The following is a 27,595-nucleotide window of genomic DNA, read 5'->3' as shown; positions in this document are numbered from 1 at the left end:
ATAGGTGCTAAAAAATTTTATTCTTTTATTTATTGTAACTTCCATCATATATATAAAACCAACAATTCATTGGTATTTAGTAATGCAAAAACCCCAAATTTTCTATACATTTTGGATTCATTAAAATATTTCAAACCATCCTAGATTAAGTTTTTCTAAAAGGTGTCAAATATTTTTCTTAACTAGAATATAATAAACAACTTAAATTATTCATTATTATTAATATGAAAGATTTTTTAATCTCAGAATATTTATATATTTAGGACCTATCAAATTGGGGAGGGTTCTTTATTCTAACTAAATGATCTCCATTGACTGTTGTTTTGAGCTTAGCTTACTTATTATCGATTGCCTTATAGGGAACCTCCCCCAAAACAGCAGCAATTTTATTTGCTTATAATTCTGTGCATCAGCAGTTTTGTCTGGGCTTAGCCAGGCAGTTCTTCTGCTGGTCTTTCTGGATCACTCACACAAGTCTTATCTTCTGGTGCTTCGTGGCCTTAGATGATGTTGAGCTAGGCATTTGCTTCTCTGTCTCCCTGGTCTCACCCTCAGGTTGGTTAGCTTTGGCTTCTTGACACAGTGATCTCAAGGTTCCAAGAGGTGATGCTGGAGCCTAAGTTTGGAAGTCCCACACTGTCGTTTTTGCCACATTCTGTTGATGGAACCAAATCATAGGGCTAACCCAGGAAGGGAGGGAAACTAGTCTCTTTTGTTAACTCTAAAACGAACAGAGCAGCAAAGTCAGATTGCAAGTGGCCATACACGTAGGGATGGGAGAAGTTGTTGTGGCCGACTTTGCACACAGTATAATGTTCTTAACCATTTCCTATTTTGCTTTTGCTTTCAACTATTACATCATTATTATTTTTATGCCTTCTTCTAGCATCCCAGTGTCTTAACCTTTCCGTTCTGTGAATTTGCTATTATGTTTTTGAGACCACTTAACCCACATTTTTAGAATGACATGTAAATTAAGAAACAGACTTACTGTAAGAAAGGACATGAGGTAATTTACTATAAATCAAGTACATGCTAGTTGTGACATCTCTTTCAGGCTTTGAACTTTTTTTTTTTTTCAAGATAGTGTTTCCTAAGATACTCTTCACATGTTTCTAGAGTTTTGCAGAGCCTCTTAAGAACTACTGTGTAGCGTGGTATAGGAGACAAAGCAGTACCCCAAGCAGAGCATTTCTGCATTCATGTATTTTACTTATAAAGGTTTTACATATTTGATTTTATTTGAACAAATACTTTCTTTGCTTAAAAACCAAAACTACCATTTTAGGTAATTAGACTTACTGACCAGCTGAGTTTTGGATAGCTGAGATTAATTATACAGTTAAAACACAAATGATTTAAAACCTTATGAAAATCCTTTGCCTTAAGCCATTTCAAAAATGCATTTTCTCAATGGGGAAGTTTTATGCTTTAGTTTTATCAGACCCTTTAAAAACATATTCTTAGGGGCACCTGGGTGGCACAGTGGGTTAAACCTCTGCCTTCGGCTCAGGTCATGATCCCAGGGTCCTGGGATTGAGCCCCGCATCAGGCTCTCTGCTCAGCAGGGAGCTTGCTTCCCCCCTCCTGTCTGCCTGCCCCTCTGCCTACTTGTGATCTCTCTCTCCCCATCAAATAAATAAAATCTTAAAAAAAAAACCAAACCCAAACATATTCTTAAAATTTAGCAGCCCCAAATTTAGAGCACCAATTATACACAAAAACTGAAATTACACAAAATTAAGGACTAACTTACATCTAAGAAAGCAGTGAACACAGTAAAACAGCAAAATGAAGAGTCTTAGTATGTTTAAGGAATATATATCATTTAGCCCACCAATAAGGGAGTCGATCTTTTTTTTTTTTTTAAGTATTTAAACTTCATCAGGAATCAAATGCTATTTAAATGAAAAGGAAATAATCAGAAAAGAAAAAGTCATTCCATAAGTTATAGGTGTATTTTTGAGGATATGAAAGCTTAAATGAAAAAAAAAAAAAAAAACAAAACAAAAAAGCTTTATAAATGTTGCTGTGAAGGCATATATGACCCAGGGCTGGACATGCCTGGAGCTGTTCCTTCATGGAATAGCTTGATCATTGAGTATTTAAAATATTGATTGAGATTGTTTACATGTCCCTTGTAGTTCTGACCTACAAAGGGATGAAGGTATTGAGGTTATCATCTTTGAAGGACAGGTTTTATGGAAGATCCTTTCTTTTTTAAATAAACTAGAAATTACTCGCTTAACTTAGAGTATATTTCAGTGCAGTGATGAAGAATTTTCAAATAGAATTGTCTAAAAAATGAATCTGGTTGTCTATCAAAATTGAGAGTTTTTTTATTCTAGGAGATTTTTAAGTAAAAGCTGTATAGTGATCTTTTATGGTCATCACAGAAGAGACTCATGCAGGAGAGAACTAGTTAGATCAGATAGTTCTCAGGGTTTTATCAATGCTGAAGATTGTATGAGAGGTCCACCTAAAAACATCTGTTGGCTTCCTCTAGGTCAGTGGTTTCAGCTGGGGGTGATTTTGAACACTTTCCCAGAGATCGCTGGTAATGTTTGGAGACATTTTGTTTAGTTGTCCTCATTGGTGTTGGGGGTGCCCTTGTCCTCTGGTGGGTAAAGGCCAGAGATGCTACTACACATCCACAGTGCACAGGACAGCCTCCCACATCTCAGCCCCTAACAACAAAGAATTGTCACTATTGCCACGGGTGAGAAACTCTGGGAGTTAGTTCTAGGGATTTGAAAGAGTGAGTGATTTAGACGGTGGTCCAAATCTTTGATCTTTTTTTCTACAGTTTACATTAAGGTTTATTCGGTCTTATGTATTTGTGAGTTTTGACAATGAATAATGACATATACCTACCACTGTAGTATCATACAAATAGTTTTATAGTCCCCCAAATCCACTATGCCCTGTTCATCACCCCCACCCAACCTCTGGCTACTACTAATCTTTTAATTGTCTACATAGTTTTGCATTTTCTAGAACATCGTTTAGTTGGAAGCATTTAGTATGTACCTTTTCAGATTGGCTTCCACTTAGTAATTTATGTTTAGTTTCCTCCATGGTTTCTTTTCATGGCTTGATAGCTTGTTCTTCTTTTTTTTTTTTTTTTTAAAGCACTGAATTATCCATTGTCTCCATAAACCGTAGTTATCCACTCCTCTGCTGAAGGACATCTTAGTTGCTTCCAAGTTTTGGCAGTTATGAATAAAACTGCTATAAACGTATGTGTAGATTTTTGTGTAGACAGAAGTTTTCAGGTCCCTTGGGTAAATACCAAGGAGTACAGTTGCTGGATTGCTTGATAAGAGGAGGGCAACTGGGTGGCTCAGTGGGTTAAACCTCCGCCTTCAGCTCTTTGAGACTGGTTTGGGCCTGAAGTGATTAGTCCAGCTCATGCTGGCCTTAGGCAAAAGTGGAAAATAGGAAATAGTTATTTTCATCAGCTTCTTGCCCTGCCCTTCACGTTGTCAATTCCATTGCTTGCGTGCTCTGTGGGGTCTGCCTCTGTACCATCCTTTTGGGTTTGTCCTTTCTAAGGATTCTTGATCTTATCAAACTTAGCTCCCTTGGGCCGTATTTCTTCTGACATCTGTTCTTTGTTACCTAGATAATAGGAAAAAGAACATACCTATTCATATTGCTTTAGTGCCCCTCTGTTAATTGGTGATAATACCTGCATCTCTTTTTCTCTCTCACGGTTCATGGTGATTCTGCTGGATCCTTCCAAGATGGACAGTTGTTTACTCATGGGGCTATTACAGATTGTCATTCACACAGATTATATGTGAATACTTTATTAAAGCAAGACAATGGGATTCTTGTCTGATATCTGTGCAAAATGATTTAAATAAAAATTTAAACAAGGCATTAGAAATATTTACATGCATTTATATGAAACTAATTAGAGCTAGCAACTCAGATTTAAAATATCAGTGAAGGCAGTTTGCATACTGGAAATTATTAATACTAAGAATGATCTATAATCACTTGGGTACTGATTGCTTAACTTCTGAAGGTTGGCTGACCATCAGTTTTATTTACATATGTATGCAGAAATGGAATAACCAGGCAGTAGTTTTGTGTTGAAATTTAATTGATATAAATAAAAAGCTTGATTTGTAGTTTGGTGAACTAACAATCTGAAATGAAATTCAAATGTCATCTTGTTATTATAGATAATGGGAAAAGCTTTCTTCTAGTCCTTCATACTATGCTCGCTCCTAAATAATGAGTATATTTATTTGCAGAATTTACTTGTTGCTCAGCTAGTTCTCAATATATATAAAAGTGTATTTCCAATGAAAGTTTTGAGGCATATAAAGTTTTGAGGCCAAATACCAATATTTTAATGTTTAGTTTTCCCTTAAAAACTGGTCATCATACCCTTTTTCACTTTCATAATAATGAGATCATGCCAGTTTATGCTTTGGCTCCCAGCTTGTTTAAGATGAAGGAATGTACACTCAGGATAACTCAGACACTGAGACTCTGTGTACCAGGAACCACCTGCTTTCCTTAGGGGCCTTTTCTATTAAAATATTAATCAGACTATTTGTTGTTATGACAGAATTTCCATGTGAAAAATTTGGCTAACATACATGCATACCTCATTTTTGCTATGCCCTGTATTTAATACACTAAGAAAATTACATTTAGAAATGCTCTTTAGAACTTTGCAGTTTCTACTCCCAATTAGTTTGGTTTATTGTTACTAATTAAATTTTGAAGACCGAGAAGCCCAAGTCATATCAGTTTCAAAGTACTTTGGGCGTTGTGAGGACTTAGTTTTTAGGGTATTACTCACGTGACAATATTAGGTCGTTGAGCTCTGCCGGTATATTCATCTCATTCTGACTTTATGGGTGGAGACAATGGTATTTAGACATGTTGTTTTAGAAATATCCCAGGGATGTCTTTGTATATGCTGTAATTTGTAGAATTTTACAAATTCTACAGCCTTTTGAAAAGGCTCTTTATAAACTGTAAAATACCTTTAAAAATAACCACCTCAAAAAATCTGACTCAGGTGAGTGAAATAACTTGGTCTGTAATTTAAGTGAATGTTTTTGTTATTGTTGTTCTTAACCATGAATTCCATGTCCTGAATGTCTATATGTTCAATAATCTGCATTTTCAAGGTACTGCTTTAGAATAGAACCTAGAATAAGTATAAATTCACATTTTTGGGATTATTAAATAAATGTAAGATGCTAGAGAAAAGTAAACTAAAGCTGCAGTTATGCTAATTGTTGTTAAAAAAGGACTATGAGAACATTAAGAATGCTATTGTGAAAAGGTTTAAAAAAAGAAACAACAAACCTCTGTTCAGCTCTTCCCATGCCTGTTACTGACATCTATTGGGGAAAAAAATTGAGAAGAAAATACAAAACTTATTTTTCCTTTCATGAGAGTTTCCATAGGAGTCGATGATTATCAGTTTGTGAATATAATTGAGGGACTCAGATACCGTATGAGGATCACGTTCTTCATCCTGAAGATGCCTAGTCATCTCAGGTATGAAAAAGCAAGTCAGATGGAGAGAAAGAAAACAAAATGGAGGGTTCTCCAAGTTTAGACTGTACTCAGATTTGCAGGTATATTGTTTTGAGTTTATTTGGAAAGTGTAGGGAGTACTCTTTTGGTAAGAGGGTTCTGAAGAGGAGTTGTGCATATAAAACAACCTATGTTCCCATCTGCCTCTGTCTTGTCTTTCCGCATACACATACATATATACATGTCTACTGATAAACATAGTACTGATCTCAGTGCTGTAAGAGTAACATACTTCGAAGGGCGAAGAGTCTGAACAAACATTCCCAGATATTAGTGCCTAACATGGTGGTTTTGAATGATAGACAGACACACACTGCATTTTAGGTCATATGGTCCAGATTCATCTCGGAAACTGCTTGTGTACAGATTTCATTCAAGGTCTTGACCACATGCAGCTGGAATACAAGGCAAAGTAGAGATTTCCATGATAGAGTTGATGCCCGCTCTATAAATCTCTCTTTTGAAAGTCATTTTGTAATCCATAACTGATAGCTAATACTGGATATAAACTTCATTTTGTACTAGATTTTTATCTCTGTTTATTCTTAATTCATTTTTACTGTTGGAACAAGACCAGATAAGCATTTAAGTTTCTTCTCATTGCCCTTAAGTACTGAACAAAGTTGACTTTGGATTTTAAAAGATACTGGTAGTGATTTTTATTTTAATTCTTTTATCATTCTCTTTTCTTTTAAAACTTAAGATGCTTCTGTAGGTACTTCGAAAAAGCATACATTCCCATATTATTGTGTCTCTTCATGATAAACTAGGTACTGAATCTGTCTTGTTTGACTGGGGCAGAAAAAACAACACAGACAATGAAGTTTTTTTAAAAATTAGTTACCCAGCATAACAGAGAGACCTTTATCTGTTGTGGTTCCTTGGTGTAATAAGCATTGGAAGCTCAAAAGGAACAATCTTGTGTGTGGATTCAGTTTGGAAGAGATGATTGAAGTCCTCCATAGTATATCTGATTCAGAATTCAAGCACATTCTATACCCACCCCACCCTAGCCTTTATCATCATCATCATCATCATCATTATTATTATTATCATTATTTTTGTAGAGGTAATGCCCACTACAGTGTGCTTTAAGAGTTTTTAAATGTTCTTTAGGAAACAAACAAAACAGTCCATTAGTTCTGGACCTTTCCTGCTTGAAGAAATGGTAGTATGTAAAGACGAATCAGCAGCTGGGTAGAAATAGTGAGAACCAAGACAGATATGAGCAATGCCATGCCTAATCAAGGAAGGATTTTCTCAAATGAATTCTGGAATGAGCATATACCTAAAGAATGGGCATCGGGTATACTATTTGGGAGAACTAAGTGATATTTTATCATACCAGTCCATGAGTAAAATTATCCTATGCTCTGTTTAAACCAACGGTAAAGAGATGACATATCCTTTTACCTATTGTTGATGGCTGTTTTGGGGGGGGTGGGAGGATTATGCATTGGGATTGAGCTGGTTCTCAGGGACCCCTAAAACATTTGGAACCCAGCTGGAGGGCAGCTGTTGGTTTTTGGTCCACAGCACAGTGTTGTTTGGTAAAGCAGTGAGTGCTGTCTTACTGGCCACCTTATTAATAATATAATGACCCTCATTCTAATGGTCTTTCTTACCTTTATCAAATGATAAAAGTCTGAATTGCCATATTGCCACGTGCTGTTATGTGGCCTTACTCTGGCCTCTCTAAAGTAATCTTGGTGCTCCTATGTATTTGTTTTTGTAATGTCCCTGAGGGAAAAACACCTTATCACCCTAAGCCCATTTCTTATTTGAGGTTAATGGGAATACCATCATTTGGATGAAAATAACTAACCTACTACAAATTGTCTACTTATATAATAATGAGGTTTCACTTAGGTGACCTGTTCACTTCGCCCTGCTGAAAACACAATATTTTTTCAGCTTTAACTTTGTTCTGAGTCTATATAAAAACCCTTCCCCATGTGCAGAATGACATATGAGTTTTTGTTTGTTTGTTTCCTTGAATTGAAACAGTAACATGCTTGGCAGTGTTAGGATAAAGAATGTTTCTTTACATAGCTATGTAAACATACTGGAAAACTGGTTCATGTAATTTTTTTCTCATCTCACTTTGTATATAAACAAGAAAGGTTTCTAGTTTTTTTTTTTAATTGTAATATTCAAATTATTTTAGAAATTGACAAAAATGCATTTTTAGATGTGTTTTTCTTTATTAGAATGAATATTTCATAGAAATTTTGAGGCTTATGGAATTTTCTTGTCATCTTTGCTTTTCTTAAATTGGGTTCATTATGCAAATAGTGAATTCCTTCACACAGAGAGTATATCTTAACTTACTATTTTTTTTGCTGTGTATGAAAATAAGAGATGTTTCATTATTAAGTTGAATGAAATTTATAAACTGATGCTTTAATGGGGGGTTTATTAATTTTTTAAAAAAGATTTATTTATCTATTTGACAGAGGCACAGTGAGAGAGGGAGCACAAGTAAGAGAGGCAGAAGCAGGCTTCCCCCTGAGCAGGGAGCCTGAGACATAGGGCTACATCCTAGGACCCTGGGATCATGGCCTGAGCTGAAGGCAGTCGGTAGACACTTCAGGACTGAGCCACCCAGGTGACTCAATGGGTTTTTTAAAAGGAATGTTTGAGAGAAATCTGTCACAGATCAGGGGTTTTGTCATCACACTTGGTTTCTAACCCTGCCTCAATTCCATAACTATCTATGTTTCTCTGAACATCTTCCCTGAAATAGGCATAGTAACCCCTACGTTGCAGGGCTGTTTTGAGGCTCACGTGCAGTGTTACAGGTCAGGCACCTACTACTGCCTGTGACATGTAGCAAGCTCAGTAACATGAGCAATTGGTGGTGTTGGTGCACTGTTGTTTTAATTATTATTATATTGAGCTATGAAAAAATTCCCTTCCCTTTGTGAAAAAAACACGACAGACCTGGATTAACAAAATGATATGTTCAAAGCATTATGGGGATTATTCCTCCCATGGAAACACTGTAACCACTCAATCAACATTAATAAGGATAAAATATTTTCTAGAGGCAGAGGAATATAATTAAAAGCCTTGAATTTGAAACCAGAGTCATCTTAGCTTTGAGTCTCAGTTTAGCCACTAAATAAATATTCTATGATTTTAAGTGAGTAATTTATCTTCTGAGCTCACTTCCCTCATTTTCAAAATGGGACTGATAACAACCTACCCTGAAGAGCCATTGTTAGGATTAAAGATAATATTTTGAAAATACTATAGTACCTGGCACTGTTAATCAATAGCAGTTTATTATCTGTTTTATTCCTCCACTTTCCTCTTTCTCCATGTTCTCTGGTCCTTGCATCTTTAAACTTATCCATGGTTTCTTTTGGCTTCCTTTTCACACTTGCTTCTTTTCCCGTTTGTTTTGAATTGCATTTTTGATGACTTTTAATAGGAAGTGAATTGACTGTACAATAGAGAAATGGGTGTGGGAGAAAAAGAAGCAGTTGAATATCTTGATAACTTTTAAATATAAGTCAGGGACCAAACTTTACTTCTGATAAACTGCATTTCTTTTATTTGATCATAAGTTAGATGCGGAAAAAAGTGTCGTGGGTATGTGACCATAATGTCTAATTAGTGTTTTTAGCCTAGTACAAAGAGAATGTTTTCAATGAGTATTTTGTTCAGTGAATGAATTCTTTACATCTTGGCTTTTACCTGATTTCTAAAAAAATTTTAAATAAGTACTGAATGTTTCTATGTATAAACCTTTAGGTGTAGTCTTAAATAGTGAGTTGTTTAAAGCTATTTATTTTTTAAAAATCTACTAGCAAAATTAGCATCTTGTTGTTATAAGGAATTAACTTGCAAGTTCTATTAGTTACTGCATACTGAAATGTTTCATAGTTATATATTTTACATTGTTTCATTTTTATGGAAGACAAAGTATAGCTTATTCACTTAACCATAAAAGGACAGGATATCATATAGGCTGTACTTCCCAGCCACTATCTAACATAATTCTTTTACAGCTGAAAAATTTCAAGGTTAATGTGTTGGCAGACTGTCTCTGCTGACCTTAAATGTATAAATCAAGAATAGCCATCAGTATAAGGAAGAAACTAGGCCCAAATTTTGGTCATATTTAGTGTTATTTCTTACACTCAGCTTAATCAATGCAAATACTTTAAATTGTCCTAGTATGTACATATATTCTGTGATTTATCTCCTAGTTTATTACTGACAGTTTGCTTTAAAATAATTTTCTCATACAGTGAAAAAAAATTGATGCAGGTAATCATATAATTCTGGAGTTCTGAAGAGTCGTAGAGATTAATCTAAATTTTTTTAAAGATGAAAAAATTAAAATTTAAAAAATGAAAGTGATTTGATCAAGTTTATAGTCTTACTCTGGAGACCCAAGACTTAGTTCTTACCTCTTGTCTGGTATTTGTGACTCTAACATTCCCTATAAGGTGTTTTGTACTGTTTTTGTATTTGTTTTATTAAGGAAGGGAAATTCAAAACAATCATTAAGTAAAACTGCTAATCTAAAGCAAAGGGACAGTTTAAAAAAATGGATTATATGTTAGGTGGGATTTTAATTGCACAAGGACTTATTAAAATCATAAAGCAATACATAGTTATTTAACTTGAGCATTGTGCTGTTTAAAACTGTGCATTGTCAGGGCGCCTGGGTGGCTCAGTGGTTAAGCCGCTGCCTTCGGCTCAGGTCATGATCTCAGGGTCCTGGGATCGAGTCCTGCATCGGGCTCTCTGCTTAGCAGGGAGCCTGCTTCCGTCTCTCTCTCTCTGCCTGCCTCTCTGTCTACTGTGATCTCTCTCTGTCAAATAAATAAATAAAATCTTAAAAAAAAAAAAAACTGCATTGTCTAAAGCCAGTTAATATGATGATGATGGCATGCTGTGTGTTCAGAGTCAAAATATATACATTGCAAATTATGATAACACTCATTCATCCAGTAAGAGTGGTTTCTTTCAAGAGGCCATGCAGTTATGGGTGTTTGCATAAAAGTGCAAAAATGCTCAGAATCTAAAGTTCAGACTTTTAAAAAGTGTATGAATGGGAGTGCTATTTAGTTTTTTTGAAAGATGGATTCTGTAAACAGAAACTAACATCATATCAAAAGCCATATATATATATATATATATATATATATATATATATATATATATATATATATATATATAAAATCCAAGGGTGCCTGAGTGGGTCAGTCGTTAATCATCTACCTTCGGTCAGGTCATGATCCCAGGGTCCTAGGATCAAGCCCCGCATCGGGCTCCCTGCTTGGCCGGAAGCCTGCTTCTCCCTCTCCCACTTCCACTGTTTCTGTTCTCTCTCTCACTGTGTCTCTCTCTGTCAAAAAAAGGAAAAAAATCCATCCGTATATGGAATTAGGTAAAATAGAGACTGTCCTTTGGGACCTTGTGTTCTAAGTAAGTTCTGGTGGAGACCTAAAACAAGGTATATACATGACCAAAAGCATTGCCTAAATATGTCAAATAATTGAAATAATAACATAATCAGATGTTTTGGCGAGTACTTCTTGAAGGGTGACGTGTAAATATTCTGTTCCTAGCATATCATTTTGGAGTGATTTGTTAATGTACCCACATTTCCATAAGACTCACCTCATAAGGGCAACAGGCATCAACTGTTATGTAGTTTCATTTCCCTAATAGGCTGGCAATGTAGCAAGTACTGAATATGTATGTAAATGAAGTTGAGAACCTATGCTTTATCTGTTCTTTTTCACCCAAAGATCATACAGGCTCCTGATTGTCTGGAGCTTTCCTTTGTATAGCTCTCTCTCTCTTCGACTTTCAAAGTCACAAAGTGTTAGAAACACGTAGACACCAGATCAGTTTTTGTGAATGGGGGGTGGATGCATGGCTAACATATGACTAAAGTACATGGGGGCAAGGGAAGTTTGTTGCTTCTTTTATAGAAACAGAGGTGATATTTCAGTATTTGTGTCAAGGAGGAAGAGGGCTCAGTGAATGTGGGGTAAGTGGGCTTGATGAGTAACGAAGGCCAGGCACCAAAGGGTCTTTGGACACACTCAGGAAGGAGTGGTTGGGGACAAGGAACATTTATCGAGTATGTTAAAGAAAAGCAGGAGAGCACTGTGGTAGGAAGTAGTTAAATGCACCATCTGTTTAGGTCTCTAGTAGGCTCTAAAATGACTTCAGGATATGTGTTTTAACCATTTTGAGGCTTAAATGGTAAAAACAGCTTTCTTTTCCAGGACATGTTCACACTGGACCATATTCACATTTTTAATATTTCTGGTTAATTTTAGGATTTTAAAGTATTCATATATTGTGATACTGTTTCTTTGTTAGAGCCTTGAGAGGGACAGTTTTCATATAATTCCACAGTGGGAGGAGAATAATGGTACAATTTTTTTCCTGAAAGTTTTGTAACCTTGATAGCAGGAAACCATGTATTATAAATCTATCATTTCCTAAAAAGGCATTCCAGAAGAAACTATTTTTCAGCTGAATGAACTTTACTTTCGTATTATTTGTTATACTTTGTGTGTACTCTTTGCCTAAAATGTTCTGTTGGCATTGGGCATTATAAGATTTCCTTCCATGATTACTTTTATTTAACCATTCATATTTTTGGGGTAATTAGATAATAATGAAATCAAGTCTATGTTTTCATATAAGTATATGCAGCTTCAAAAAATAAAAATGGGGGCACCTGGGTGGCTCAGTGGGTTAAAGCCTCTGCCTTTGGCTCAGGTCATGATCTCAGAGTTCTGGGATAGAGCCCGGCATTGGGCTCTCTGCTCAGCAGGGAGCCTGCTTCTTCCTCTCTCTCTACCTGCTTTTCTGCTTACTTGTGATCTCTGCCTGTCAAATAAATAAATAAAATCTTTAAAAAATGGTTTTTAACAGATCAACAATCCAAAAATAGGCAAAGGATATGAAAAAGAGTTAAACCAACTGACCAAAAAATGAACGAAGATGTTTATAAATCCCAGAGGCTCAATTTCACTTAAAGAAAAATGCAGCTACAATATGAGCTCTCGCTTCTTCTGTCCGTCCAGATTGGCAAGGATAAATAGTTTAATAAAACACAAACTGGGTATGGGAAAATAGGTAGTGTAAGGAAGTAAGTACTTTCATATATGGATGGTGGGAATGAATCAAAATAAAAAATACAGCTAGCCCTAAATATAAATACAGTGAGTTCACATCTAAGAATTTGCCTCAAAAGATCTAAGTGCATGTTTGCAAAATGTATTTTGGTATTCAATAATTTTTGGTTCTGTTCACTCTAAATATCTATTCATAGACTGTTTTTAAAAAAAAGTCAGCATTTATGCATGGGTGTGTGTGTGTGTGTGTGTGTGTGTGTGTGTGTGTGTGTGTAAAATTAGAAAGGAAAGTATAAAACAATGCCTTTATTAGGTATGTTTCTATATACAAATGTATGCACAGATAGGATATCAGAGATCTGGAATAAGAGGGAAATTTCTTTTCACTGCATTATTGTTATTCAGTTTGCAGTTTTGTTTTTATTGTGTATGTGCATTACTTTGTAAAAATCAGTTTGAATAGTTTTTGACATGTGATTTACATGCTATAAAATTTGCCAGTTGAAAGTGTTAATCATGTGAGTTTTAGTATATTTATAGAGTTCTGTATCTATCCATATAGTCTAATTTTAGAAACTTTTTGTCACCCCTAGAAGAAACTTTGTACTGTTAGTAAACAGTTGCTGTCATACCTCACTTCCCTAGCTCTAGACATCCATTACTCTACTTTCTGTAAATAGATTTGTCTATCCTGGAATTCATATAAATGGTATCATACAATATGTGGTCATTTTTAACTAGCTTCTTTCTGTTAAATAATGTGTTCGAGGTTCATCCATGATGTAGCATGCCCTACATTGCTTTTTGAGTTAAAAAAAATGTTAAAATTAAAGTAAAAAAATAATTGCAAAATTCCTTATCCTTTTTAGGTATGTTGTGCAGTGGTTGTGAAATGGAAGAGAATTACAGAGAAATTACTTCTTGTGAATAGTTACTATTTCTCGAGCATCTTTGATGTACTAGTATCTCTTTTAGGCTTTATGTGTGTTATCCCATTTAGGCTTTACAATAGATGTAATAGATGGTATTATATTGTTTCAACAAGTGAGTAGATTATAAATTTTGTGTTACTTTTCACATAGAAGTGTAAAGTATAAACATAGATGAATGCAGATGTCTGCTTTACTGTCAAAATTAGAATATTTTAAGTGCTATATAACATTACCGCAGTACACAGTGGAAATAACCATTCATTAGCCAGGCAGTTGTAATAGAATTTTTTGCAATTATGGAGTTATTCTGTATCTCTTCTATCATAGTATCCACAACTACATGTGGCTATATTATGTGAAATAGGACTAGTGTGAGTGAGGAACTGAATTTTATTTTATCTTACTATTTTTTAAAGGTTTTATGTATTTTTTTGACAGAGGGAGAGAGCACAGCAGGGGGAACAGTAGGCAGAGGAAGAGGGAGAAGGAGGCTTGCTAAGTAGGGAGCCCGATGCGCAGTAGCTCGGTGCAGGGCTGCATCCCAGGACCCTGGGATCATGACCTGAGCCGAAGGCAGACACTTAATGACTGAGCCATCCAGGCACCTCCTGAGGAACTGAATTTTAATGTTATTTAGTTGTAAATAATTTAAATTTAACTACACTCTGCTTCTGTTCTTGATGTAGTAAGTTACTGGTTGGTCAGGGTAATCCTTACTCCTACATCTGTAACAACCAAAACTTGCACAATACACGAAACAATGGTTCAGGGTCCTGTACATTAGGTGCTGAAAGGCAGAGGTCTCTGAGAGCAGGGAAGCAAATGAAGTGAGCCCTAGGAGTATGCTAGCTTACTGCGTGGGGAGTTTCCAGGGTTGAATTCTGATAGTTAAGGACTTTCTGCGTTGAACAAACTTAATGGAGAGTGAGAGGAGACTATGCTGGATAGAGTTCACAGAACAGGAGTCTAGAGAGAAAAGTGCTTAGCTGCTTACTGATTAGGGCCTGTACCTGCGGGAAATGCCTCAGGCCAAGGAATGAACACCCTGAGAGGATTTAAGGTCCTTACTTGAGTGCTAGGCTTTCAGATAGCAGGTAGAAGAGTGGCTTGTTTCTACTAGCCAGACTGGAAAACCTGAAAATGCATGTGGCATTGGGTAAAGTACACAGAAGGGTCTTATCTCAGTAATGGGGAGTAATTGGCTCTAAATTGAGCACTAGTCTACTCCCTCCGAAAATATCTTAAGAGCACATCCTTAAATGATCAGACTGTTTCCAAACAACTATGTCACAGAACAAAGCTCAAGAAGATTTATGAGAATACAAAAATAACCAGCACTCACCAAGGTAAAATTCAGAGAGTCTAATCTCCAATGAAAATTACTGGACATGCAGTAAGAAACAAAATTTGACCTGTAGTGAGACAATAAATATGTCAATATCAAACCTAAACTGACTGTTAGAGTTAATAGGCAAGGACATTAAAAAGAGTTACTATAACTGAATTCCACAGTTTCAAAAAATTAGAGGCATGGAAAATGGGGGGGGGGAATCTAAAACTTGGAGAGATAATAATTACAATGCGGAAGATGGAAAATTTACTGAATGGCATTAATGACACATATTGCAGAAGAAAATACTAGTGAAGCCATAACAATAGAAACAACTCAAAACAGAGAAAGTAAAGAGATTTTTTTTTTAACAAAGTAAGAGAATGTTAGTTGTGGGACAACTTCAGAGGACCTACTGTACATTAATTTGAGTTCCTAAAGAAGGAAAGGGGAACAGAAAAAAAAATTGATATAATTCTGGCTGAAAAATTTTCAGATTTGGTGAAAATTGTAAACCCACAGGCCCAAGAAATTTAATGAAGTTGTAGTAGAAGAAACATGAAGACTACTGCAAGGCACATCATAATCAAATTATAAGAGGATTTTAGAGTGACATTTGTTGAGCTAACTATTGAAATAAAATGATCCCTCAACCTAAAAAACTACACCCTGCAAAAATCTTTCAAAACAAAAGAAACTATCTTAGATCTACGTTTTTAAAGGAAAAAATGTTAAGATGTAGTCATTTTATAGTATAGATTAAAGTATGATAGATGACAACAATAGCACAAATGGCAGAAGAGGAGGAATGGAAGTATCCTATCGTAAAGGTCTATATTTTATATGAAGTAGTATAATATCCCTTGAGTGGAGACTGTATCAATTTCAAGTTCCATATAGTAAATCCTAAAACAAACACTAAAATAAGCCAACAAAGGAGAGAAAAGAGAATCATAAAAAATAGTTAATCTGGAAAAGGCAGCAAAAGGACACAAATGAGAAACAAGAGAAAAATAAGTACCAAGATGATAGTTTTAATTTTGAACTTACCAGTAGTCATACTAAATATGAACACTCAATGCCAATGAAGAGATGGAGATGATCAGATTTAAAAATAGGCGAGAAACAACAGATGCCTACACACAATGAACTTGTAATATAGACGCCCAATCTGTTAAAAGAAAGGATAACGAATAGTATCAAAAGAAATGCGGTGTTACTATCAGACAAAATAGGTTTCAGAGCAAAGGATATTATCAGAGATAAAGAAGCTAATTTCATCATGATAAAATGGACATAATTCTAAATGTTTATTTTCCTAAAAAGAAGGCTTCAAAATACCCAAGGAAAACTACAAGGAGAATTACAGGGAGAGATTGTGGAGACAACTCCACAATTATGGCAGGACATATTTTGATAACTTCTCTCAGTAATTGAACAAGTGGACAAATAATTGGGGATTCAGAAGATTTGAACAGCACTGTCAAGCAACTTGACCTAATTGTTACTTATAGATACCTCTCCTAGCAACAGTAGAATGCACATTCTTTTAAAATGCACATGGCGGGGTGGTGCCTGGTGGGCTCAGTCTGAAGATCATGCAACTCCTGGGTCTCAGCATTGTGACTTTGAGCCCCATGTTGAGTGTAGAGATGACTTAAAAAAAAACCACACTTGGATATTTACCAAGTATATGGAACATATTCTGATATGTTCTGGAACTCAAAATAAGTCCTGATAAATTTAGAAATAATCAGGTCATATTTCGAAATAAATATAGAAATAAAGTATTTTCTGACCATAATGGAATCAAATAAGTCAGTAACAACAGAAAAGTCACTTAAAATCCCCAAATGTTTGGAAACTAAATAACATACTTCGAAGTTGTGGATCACAGAAGAAAGCAAAAGCAAAGTTAGAAAGTATTTTGAATGAATAAAAATGGACAACCAACTTATCAAAATCATCAGGGTACAGATACAGCAGATCTTAGGAAGGTATTAATAGCATTATATACCTATATTAAAAGAGAAAAAATTGGGGCACCTGGGTGGCTCAGTGGGTTAAGCCGCTGCCTCTGCTCAGGTCATGATCTCAGGGTCCTGGGATCAAGCCCCGGGTCGGGCTCTCTGCTCAGCAGGGAGCCTGCTTCCTTCTCTCTCTCTCTGCCTGTCTCTCTGCCTACTTGTGATCTCTCTCTGTCAAATAAATAAATAAAATCTTTAAAAAAAAAAAAAGAAAAAATCTAGATCAATGACCTAAATTTCATTTAAGAAAATAGGAGAACAAAAGCAAATGAAATCCAAACAGAAAAGAAACTAATTAAGATCAAATTGAAATCAATGAAATAGAACACAAAAATGATAGAGAAAATTAATGAAACTGAAAGTTTGTTCTTTGGTAAAATCAGTGCAGTTAATATATCTACACTCAGACTGGTCAAGAAAATAAGATACAGACTACTAAATTGGGAATGAGAGCAGTGCCAGCACTACAAATTCCACAGATATGAAGATGGTAATAAGCTATTAACTTTTTGGGTGTGCTGGATGTTTGTTATCTTGATGATGATGGTAGGTATATAGTATGTACCTATGTCAAGACTTAAAAAATTATATATTTTAAGTATGTTAGTTTTACATCAGTAAAACTCTTAAAAAATTGAACTAGCCACATGTGAATAGTAGCTATAGAACTGGACTGTGGAGCAATGCCTTTGAGCTCCTGGAGGATCAAAACTGTATTTAAATATTGTCTGTATAGAGCAACTATAGAGGAACTCATTTCGCCAATATTTGTTTAGTGAAGGAAATGCAAGATACAACTAATAAGCATGGGTGTATCACCTGCCTTCTCAGCATATTAGTTTCCTGATATGAAGAAATAGAGGTTCATCTAAGTTCTTTTTAGCTTTAAAATTCTGTAATTTGAAGCACAGACAAAATCTTCTTATTTAATTACACATTTGCATTTATTTGGAAAACCATTTTTTGAAAGTCAAGCTATTTAGTAAATTAACACAATCAATTAAAAATTTGAAATACTACATCACCCACATTTCAGTTTTTCTTTAGTCTCTTTAATTAAGACAGTACTAAACACCTTTCATAATAAAAAATCAGACCTTTCCAGTGGTTCTGTTGATACAGTCCCCTCGCCCATCTCTCATTTCCTCAGTGTCTGTATCAAGTCTCTGCATCCTTGGCCACTTTATATAAAACAACAACCCCTATTCTCCTGCATTTATTTCCTTATCCTGCTTTGTTTTTCTCCAGAACTCCTATCACTAGCTTTTCCTTTAATATCTTCTACCTAACTAAAAGATAGCTCTCATTAGGGCAAGGATTTTGTCCATTTTGTGTACTGTTGTAAGTTCTAGAACTATGCCCAGCACCCAGTAGGCATTCAGTATGTATCTAGTAAATGAATTGATCAATTGTACATCAGTATTCTTTAGATTCTCCTCCCCTTCCCTGCTTGCACAGATTTTCATCTTTTGGCTCTATACTGTATAAAAAAACGAACTCCAAATATTGGTGATTTGAGAGATTTTGAAAGGTCTGCTTGTTTGTTAGAAACTTCCCAGACTCAGGTGTCTAGGTGACGTTTTTTTGTATCCAGATCACTTCTATAAGTAACAAAACAAGATTGAAACAGTTTGCTGAATGCCTGTCATTGTCTCATTGAATCTTCCCAACAGTTCAAAGTGAGATAAAATTCTCACTTTACAGACAAAGGATCCAAGGCTTAGGGAAGTTAAATAAGGCTTTGAAAGTCACTTAACAGCTAGATTCAAACTCAGATCTGTCATACTCCAAAGATTGAGATCTTAAACATTGTACTCTTTCCCAGTTTCAGATATATAATTTGCAGAGATAAATGTTAGTTTAACATAAGCATCAATAGATTTAGCATATGAGGATAGAGCATAGCAACATTTTGAGGGAAAGAGACTAAGGAAGTTTTCCTTGGAGAAGTTAGAGGGTGTGGGAAGTATTTGTGGGACACTTCTAGAGAGGTTTGTGAGTAGGTCTGCAAAGGGAAAAATGACTAGGTCAGGGAAGGAATGAAACATTGAATATTGGGAAGGGTGGCTTTGTCCAAAGAGTAAAGAACGCTAGATACAAGTTGAGGTTCATAGTCTGGGTCATTTGGCTCGCAAATTATAACCAGTAAACAAACTCACTTGGACTTTAATTTTTAATTGGTTAATCAGTAACTGAAAGCTATTCCATATGCTTTAAGTTATGTTGTCAAAAGCAGTGATATGAACCTTATACATTATTGATAGGGTATTTTTAAAGTTAATGTAAAGGAGAGAGGGAAAGAAGGAGTGAGGAGAACAGAAGATTATGTGTCTGTGTTAATTAGAAAGAGAGATTTTATATACTTTACATATAGAAAAAGATTTTATGTATTTTATATGTAATAAATAATAACATATTTGTTTTGTAGTAATTGATACTTATTTTCCTTTGGTTAGTAGATTTTTAAGCCATTCAGCTTATGTTTGTAGTGTATGTTTATCGTTAAGTCAAGGTGGAAAACCTTTCAAGCTTAATTTGTAATAGCAAAACTATTAGACTTTCCTTAAGTTGACTAGAAATTATTTGTGTTGGAAGTAGCAAAACACTGTTTTACACTGTATTCATTTTTGGTATACTTTGTGGTTAGCTTTTAACAGTTAAAGATTGTTCATTTGTCATTTGTCTATGATGTGGGGCCATTGACAGTCATGTTGAGCCTACACTGTTGTTAACATAAAAACACATTTTACAACTTGCTTTTCAGTGATTTACAACAACTTATGGAGATCCACTTTATTGGCACAACTAAGCTTTGGTCAGGATGTGGATTCTTGATTCTTTCCATATAAACTTTTTTTTTTCATTAAAGAGAGAAAGAGTAGGGAGAAAGGGGCAGAGGGAGAGGGAGATCTTAAGTGGGCTCCATACCCAATGTGGAGCTGGGCTCAGGGCTTGATCTTACAACCCTGAGATCATGACTTGGGCCAAAATCAAGTCAGATGTTTAACTGACTGAGCCACCCAGGCGCCCCTCCATGTATACCTTATTTGGTTGTGTTTAGTGTTAACATATTTGAGGAGAGCTTTTAAACTTAGGTTTACTGTGTTCAGATGCCTGTTTTTAGAGGTTTTTTTTTGTTTTTTAAAGATTTCATTTATTTATTTGACAGAGATCACAAGTAGGCAAAGAGGCAGGCAGAGAGAGAGAGAGAGGAGGAAGGAGGCTTCCCGCAAGCAGAGGACCCGATACAGGGCTCGATCCCAGGACCCTGGGATCATGTCCGGAGCCAAAGGCAGAGGCTTTAACCCACTGAACCACCAAGCGCCCCTAGAGGAATTTTTAATAGCTAGTCCATATCCCAGAAAGGATGATTAATTATATTTTCAGGAGTTTTTCTCATTGATTAGAACTGGTTGACACTGAACTGTATTTTACATTTAAAAAAATCTGGTTATCTGGATATAACAGTTAATATGTTTATGATTTATTTGCTGACTTCATTATAGAAGAGCTATTTTCTTTGTTCTTAAGTGACTTGCTTTTTCTTGGCATTTTGAGAGATGATTTTTTAAAAATGGTGGTTCCTTTTTGAACCATGTTACCCTTCTACCCAGTATATATACATACATACATATCATAATATATATTCATATTGTATAATATATAATGTATATAATTATTTATATGTGTGTGTACAGGCTCTTTATTGCCTTAATATGGTTTATTTGAAAGGTAGAGAATGTGATACATGTATGATTATTTTTACACATCTTTAAATTGTTTCAGCTACAAGATTTAAGTGGATATTTTGCTTTTATAAGACACAAATGATGCAACATGGATGGAGCTAGAGAGTATAATGCTGAGCGAAATAAGTCAGTCAGAAAAGACAAACACCCTGTAATTTCACTCACGTGTGGGATTTAAGAAACAAAACAAGTAAAGGGAACAAAAAAGAGAGGAGAGACAAACCAAGAAATAGACTCTTCTTAATTGTAGAGAACAAACTGCTGGTTAGCAGAGGGGAGGTGGGTGGGGGGTGCAGATTAAAGAGCACAGGTGTGCTGGGGGATGTATGGAATTGGGGAATCATTATCTTATGCCCTTGAAACTAGTATAACATTGTATGGTAACTATACTGAGATGAAAATTAGAACAGAAAGACACACAAATGATATCAGTGTTCTTTTGAAAGTAATATATTTTCTCCTTGTTGTAGGTCCTTTTGTTCTGCATCACAGCTGCCATGTACATGTTCTTTTTCAGGTATGTCCTGTTATACCTATTTATTTTCATAGAAAAAATAGTGTTCCTTTGTGGTTTTTAAAAAATCATCCATGTAGCTAAAGTTATTCCCTAGATAATTATTTCTCACAAGTTGCATAAGATTTCGTTTTTCTTCTTATGTTTTCTCCTTAGAGTGTTTAGAGATAAACCGTTGCTTCCTAGTAGAATAGAAGAGAAGGAAAGAAGATTTGTTTTCCCCTTTTCCATATTATTAATAGGTTCGTCTGGGAAAGCTGAATATATAAATGGTCTCAAAACCTGACAAGTGAATTTTTGTTTTTTTTTTTTGGCCTGAGTTCAGGTGTTTTTCACTCTCCTTATAAAACAGTCAACATTTTAAATTAAGAAAAAAATGTTGGTAGGATTTAATCTAAATCTTCTACAGAGGTAATCTAGCACATCAGTCATCATCTTTAAAATATTAAATGAGTCCATCATGTCAGAATTGTATTTCCCATTGACCTGAAACAGTGAGGCCCATGGAGGAGTCGTAGGATTGCTCAAGATTTCAAGGCCAATGTAAAGGATACCATCATTCTATAACCATAGCAGTGCAGAAAGGGGATTTTGGATTGGGAAGAGTCCACGCCTTCATAACCTTTGTGATACCAGTAATTCCCATTTATTTCACTCTTATTACACTAATTTGAATAGACTTTTTCTTGATTTTTTTTTTTTTTCTGGAATAGGCAGGGTTCAGGAATAGCAGGAAGGACCAAACTTTTAAAATTAAAATTTGTACTGGATTGACAAAAGCAGTTACAGATTTTAATAAGATGCATTTGGTACATATCTTCATTTTTTTTTCTTTTTTACCTGAATCAGATAATTCTACCATACCAGAATTTTAAAACAACTGATTCCTGCCAGAACATCCTAATAAATATTTGATAAACAAACACCATGATAGGTTTTTAACTTACTATGACTTTATCAAAAAATTTATATGTACATTTAAAGTGATGCTGTTGCTGTTATTCTTGTAAAGGGACAGCCAGGCGATAAAAGGGAAAAATAGATCAGACTTCAAGGTAGGGAGAGCTTTATTTGCAAAAGATTGGTGGTGGGTGCATAATATTTTTTGTCCATTATTAGTGACTGAAAAATCACTGCAGCTCACTGACAGTCTTTATGAAATTGTTTGAGCTACCATATAGTCTGTTTCTTATATTTTAACAATATAGGGGTGAGGTAGGGGAGTTAGGGACAGTGATAGCATCGTTTCATCGGTTTCCAAAAATTGTGTATTGTATTCAGATACATTATTAGAAAAATATTGTACAAAGTTCACATGGTTTGATCTTTATGTCTGTCTAGTCTGAAGGTAAAGCATATCTACTGGGGAAAATATTAAAAAGGGAAAAATTTAGAAACCTGTCTCTGTTGACAAGCACAGGAGGAAAATACAATATCAAGTAAATTTTCTTTTAGTGAATATTCCTAAAGAAGATAGTTAAATGCAGCAATCCTTCCAATATGACACGTAAAGACAGTGTATTTGATCAACAGTTAGCATTTCTTAGTCATCAGTTTTTGAGGTTTTAAAAAACAAATTGTTTGTTAAATATAGTGATAATGCCCAAGTTTTAGCTTGGTCCTCAGAAATCATACTTTGAAAACTGCTGCCATCAACGTAGTATTTTTGGTGTAGGAAGAAAATCAGCCCTATAAATATGTATTTTGGTGTAGAGCTATGAAACCTTTTCCTGTTTCAGTCACAAAGTCTAGGTTAAAAACAACAATTTAAAATACTTTCCAGAAGGCTCAATACAAGGTTTTAGTGCCAAAACAAACATTTTCAGTTTTCTGAGGAAAGGGGTTGTTTTCTCCTAAAAGAAGCACTATCACCAAATTCCTACTGTTCTTGGCAGAAATTAGTTTGAATAACTCAACAAAAGAGGTTTGGCAAATGGTAAAATAAAACCATTTATAAAGTACTACAATCAAACAAAACAGTGTTACATGTTTGAACTCCGGCATGTGTTTGGAATGAACAAACAATATTGTACATAGCAGTTAGCAAGTCTAATTGCATTAAAATATTTTATCCTTAAAACTTGGTTTTATATACAAATACTTGAGGTCACATTTTTTCCATTTATTAACAATTTTAATTCTAATTGCTTAAAATTAGATAAATAAATATCAAATGATATTGTCCCTAGGTTTCCATTTATGGTAATTTCCTTTGAGAGGAGAGGATAAGGGAAACATTTGATGTTAGAAATTAATCAACTTGTGTTTTTATCCTAACCTACAATTGGGAAAAAGAGAAATGAGACCCCCTTTCAAATAGAAAATGTGTCAATTTTATTTATTTTAGAAAAGGAACTTGAAGTAGTAAGTCCATAGCATTATTTTCTAGAAGTGACATATAGGATGTGATGATTATAGTATGAATTTACTTTAAAAGTAAGGCAGTATTCTTAGTATTCAAAGAATGACTATCAAAATGTATAATAAAAACTCTTACTTTTGAGTAGTTCTTTTGTTATTTTTTTTAATAGGTACAGTTTTCTTACTATGTGCGTTTTCTCATACATAGTCATCTTGATTTTCAATCTGGACACCAGAAATAAGGCTTACATTCAGATAGAATTGTGGGAAAACTTCAGAGGCTTGGGTTGAGGAAGGGTAATATGTGAGGAGAGTTCTAGGTCTTAGCAAGCTGGCCATCCATCCATCCATCCATCCAGGTTTCTTTCGATACAAGCATGTGCTGTGGATTCTGTTAGGAACTGGGGTACAATGGTTTGAAGATATTTTGAAAGAAGTCTTTTAATACAACCCCCTAGTGGGCATTCTTCTTAATGATTGTGCTTCCATTGTTCAATCATGTTGTTATTTTGTATGTTGTCAAAACTTTGTCTTAGAACATGTCTGTCACTATGACGGAAAAGTCATGGTTGACAATTTGGTAGAATATTTTATCTCATGCATACCTTTAAAGTACCCCCCCCCTTTTTTTTAAACTTCCAAATGTGTACTTACGGGTAAAGCAGCCTGTATTTTTAAGTCAAGGATTTATTATAGTTGTTGATGCAGGCTTGACTATGGAGAGAAGAAATTAGTTTCTTTTGAACCTTTAGCTTTTTTGTTTTAACTGAAAAGCAAAGGAGAGAATCAACAACAACACAAACAGCATGCCAAAACTACTACACTTAATCCTGCTCACAAAAAACAATGAAACATGCTACACTTTAAACTATTTATTTATTGGTTTTATTTTCAACATTAGGTATCTGTGGATGGAGAACATATAGTTTAGGAAAATGAAATAATTCAGCTTCACTTTTTATTAATAACTTAATTTCAAATAGACAGTATCATAAAGCATATCATGCCAACTTTGATCCCATTCTGTTGAATACCTAGCTAGAAATTCTTTCCACCTGCCTTTGCAAAGGCAGCAACAAATCCAACAGTTTGTTTAAACACGTAGATCGAAAGGCTCAGGCTTGTTGTCATAGCAAATAATCTATGGACTGTAGGACTGATTCATAAGGAGACATATCTTAATCTGCTGTAAACATTGAAAAACATGGCATTTTTATTTAGAATCCAGTGCAAATTAAAGTTGATTGTTGTTGTGTTTAAAACATTATTTAGAACACTGTTAATGCCTGCCATTGATGAGTCCTAGTCGACTCTCTGTGAAGGTAGGAATAATAAACCGTTTCATTAGTTTCAAGATAATGGATATATTTTGTTTTCAAGAAAATGAAATGACACTATTTATAGGCTGTTTGCATTTTTTTGTGTGAAAGACATTTGTGATAGTTGAATTTCTTTTTATTTTTATATTTTTTAAAGATTTTATTTATTTATTTGACACAGAGAGAGAGATCACAAGCAGGCAGAGGGGGGGGGGGAGCAGGCTCCCCGCTAAGCAGAGAGCCCGATGTGGGGCTTGATCCCAGCCCGAGATCATGACCCGAGCCAAAGGCAGAGGCTTAACCCACTGAGCCACCCGGGCGCCCCGTCCTTGAATTTCTTAATGTAAATGTAACCTAGTATCTTTGAAATAACTTTAAGAGCGAGTAAAGAACTTTCGATCTGGGTCTTTTGACCATTATTGATTTTTTAACAAAAGCCCTTAGGTTGTATTTTTTAAAGTATTGCCTATAATTACACAAAGATCCAGTCTAGAAAATTAGATATGGCATTTGAACTTTAAAAGTTTTACTTCAGGATTAGGAGAATTTTCCCTGAATAATGAAATTTGTATTTTGAAGAGATTTCTTCCAGCAAAGCAGAGAGTGAATTGGGGGTTTGGAGGGGATATAATGGCAGGTAATGGGAGGATACTGTTGCAGTTATCCTGGAAGGAAATGGTGGGGATGTGACTGAAGGTTATTATGATAATGACATAGTGAAGCGTGGATCTATCTGAGATATGAGGACTTTTTTAAAAAGATTTTATTTATTTGATGGAGAGACACAGCAAGAGAGGAAATATGAGCGGGGGCCAGGGAGTGGGAGAGGGGAGTGGAAGCAGGGAGCCTGATGTGGGGCTGGATCCCAGGACCCTGAGATCATGACCTGAGCCAAAGGCAAGATGCTTAATGATTGAGCCACCAGGCCCCCGATGTATGAGGATTGATGCTTGGATGAAGAAGAGAGAAACTGAAAATTAACAAATTAGAAAATTAGAAAAGGTGTGGAAATTGAGTACAGGTTTTGCAAATACTGAGATTGAAGTGCATTTAAGATATTCACATTAAGAGATATAAATATCACGTGGTTATTTGAGTAGGTGATAGAGGCTATGCTTGATTGTCACACCAGTCTACGGCCATACCACCCTGAACGCGCCCAATCTTGTCTGATTGTCACACCAATTGGTTGAGTACAGACAAATTATGTACAACTTCTGTATGCTCAGTTTTTTCTTTCCTAAAAAGTATAAATTATTATATGGACCTCAGAGGTTGTGTGATTAAATTAGACACAGCGTCTTTCAAACTTTTTGAATATGACCCTAAATAAACTACATTTTATATTGTGAATACACACATACATAAATTTTCCAGAATAATACTTAAACTTATCACATGGAATACAATTTGGGGATTTTTTTATTCTGATTTATCTATTTAAAAAGCTGCTATGAACCACTAATGAGTAACAACAGCAGTGTGAAGAAAAACACTGAGCTAACACAGATGATTACCTAGCTCAGTGATTATTACTTTAGCAGAAGTGGAGTTATGAGTAACGATTATTATCTGTAAACTAGGAAAGCAAGTTAATTAAAATGGAAAACTTCGAGAATGAGGGCATTATCTTTAGTGTTACTGCTGTAAGTATATTCATTAAGGTAAGGGCTAAAAATGTTCATTTGTTCTAACAACCTGGAGGTTAGTGGTAACCAGCTAGAGAAATTCTTGTTGTTGAATTGGTTACTAGATTGAGAAATGTGACACGATGCTCATTTTAAATATAAACAATTAAATCTGTCAGTTATTTTTTTATAAAGTTGGGAAAATTTTATTTAGTAAATGCAAAAAAATGTGAGCTGAGGAAGCAGAATGAGTATAATCTCAAGAAGTTTGAGAGGAGAAAGGGCAAGTTGTTACAGGAGTAGGTTTTCCTTTGGATTCCTTCTTAGTTTATTATTTTTTTAGGCAAGAAAGACTAGACTATGGGAAGGTTTGAGTCAGAGAAGGTTATACAAGCCGGAGAACTAACAAGTTGGGGAATTAGGAAAGAGAAGAGAAATGGTCTAAAATGTAGTCCAAAATGTCAACATAGATAGCTAGATTGTTAAATACGTATTTGTCTGAGCGAGAGCATTTTAGATGATTAGGAGAGAATTGAAGTTCTGTTTGAAAGCCTTGAACATACAGTTAAAGTGGAAGAGGATTGATACATTAATAGAAGAGTTAGTTAAAAAAAAAATCTTAGGCTTCTGGCTTCCTAAATTCATTGTTATTCTTAAAAGGTTAATTAACTTTTTAATAAAAATTGGTATGGGCTTGGGAAACCAACATTCCTCAGAAGATATATGTAGCTGAATGTACTTTCATAATTGGCAACTAAGCTAGTGAATTTATCAAGAATGCACAATCTGTCCTATGCAAAGATAAAGGTAGAGATCATTAGGATTGTTGCTTTCCTCAAAGCAAGCTGAAAAGGTGAGGAAACAGGTTTAAAATTTTGTAAATCACCTTCTCCAGCAATGCAGAGCTTATTGTCAAGTCAAATGACTGTAATCTTTCTTTTTGGGGGGGGGTAGAAAATTAGTCTGCCCATGTGGTGAATGTACTCCCTCTGCTGATGGAAGTTGTAGCAAATCCTTTTTCACTTTTGCCTGTCAGTCTTTGATAC

At 35.0% G+C, this 27,595-nt stretch overlaps 1 protein-coding gene across 4 annotated transcripts in view; it reads left to right on the top strand.

Moving 5' to 3' along the window:
- Positions 1–27,595, top strand: part of TMEM135 (transmembrane protein 135) — a 250,030-nt gene that overhangs the window by 140,828 nt on the left and 81,607 nt on the right. For all 4 annotated transcript variants that reach the window (XM_082749023.1, XM_082749022.1, XM_082749021.1 and 1 more), the window contains one exon: positions 21,198–21,244. In XM_082749023.1, coding sequence (XP_082605149.1) covers positions 21,198–21,244 — 47 coding nt within the window. The remainder of the gene's footprint in view (positions 1–21,197; positions 21,245–27,595) is intronic.

Source organism: Mustela nivalis (genome assembly GCF_964662115.1).
Source record: "Mustela nivalis genome assembly, chromosome: 9".
Classification (NCBI taxonomy): Eukaryota; Metazoa; Chordata; class Mammalia; order Carnivora; family Mustelidae; genus Mustela; species Mustela nivalis.
Note: the sequence above shows the minus strand (reverse complement) of the source record. Positions and strands in the feature narration are given on the sequence as shown.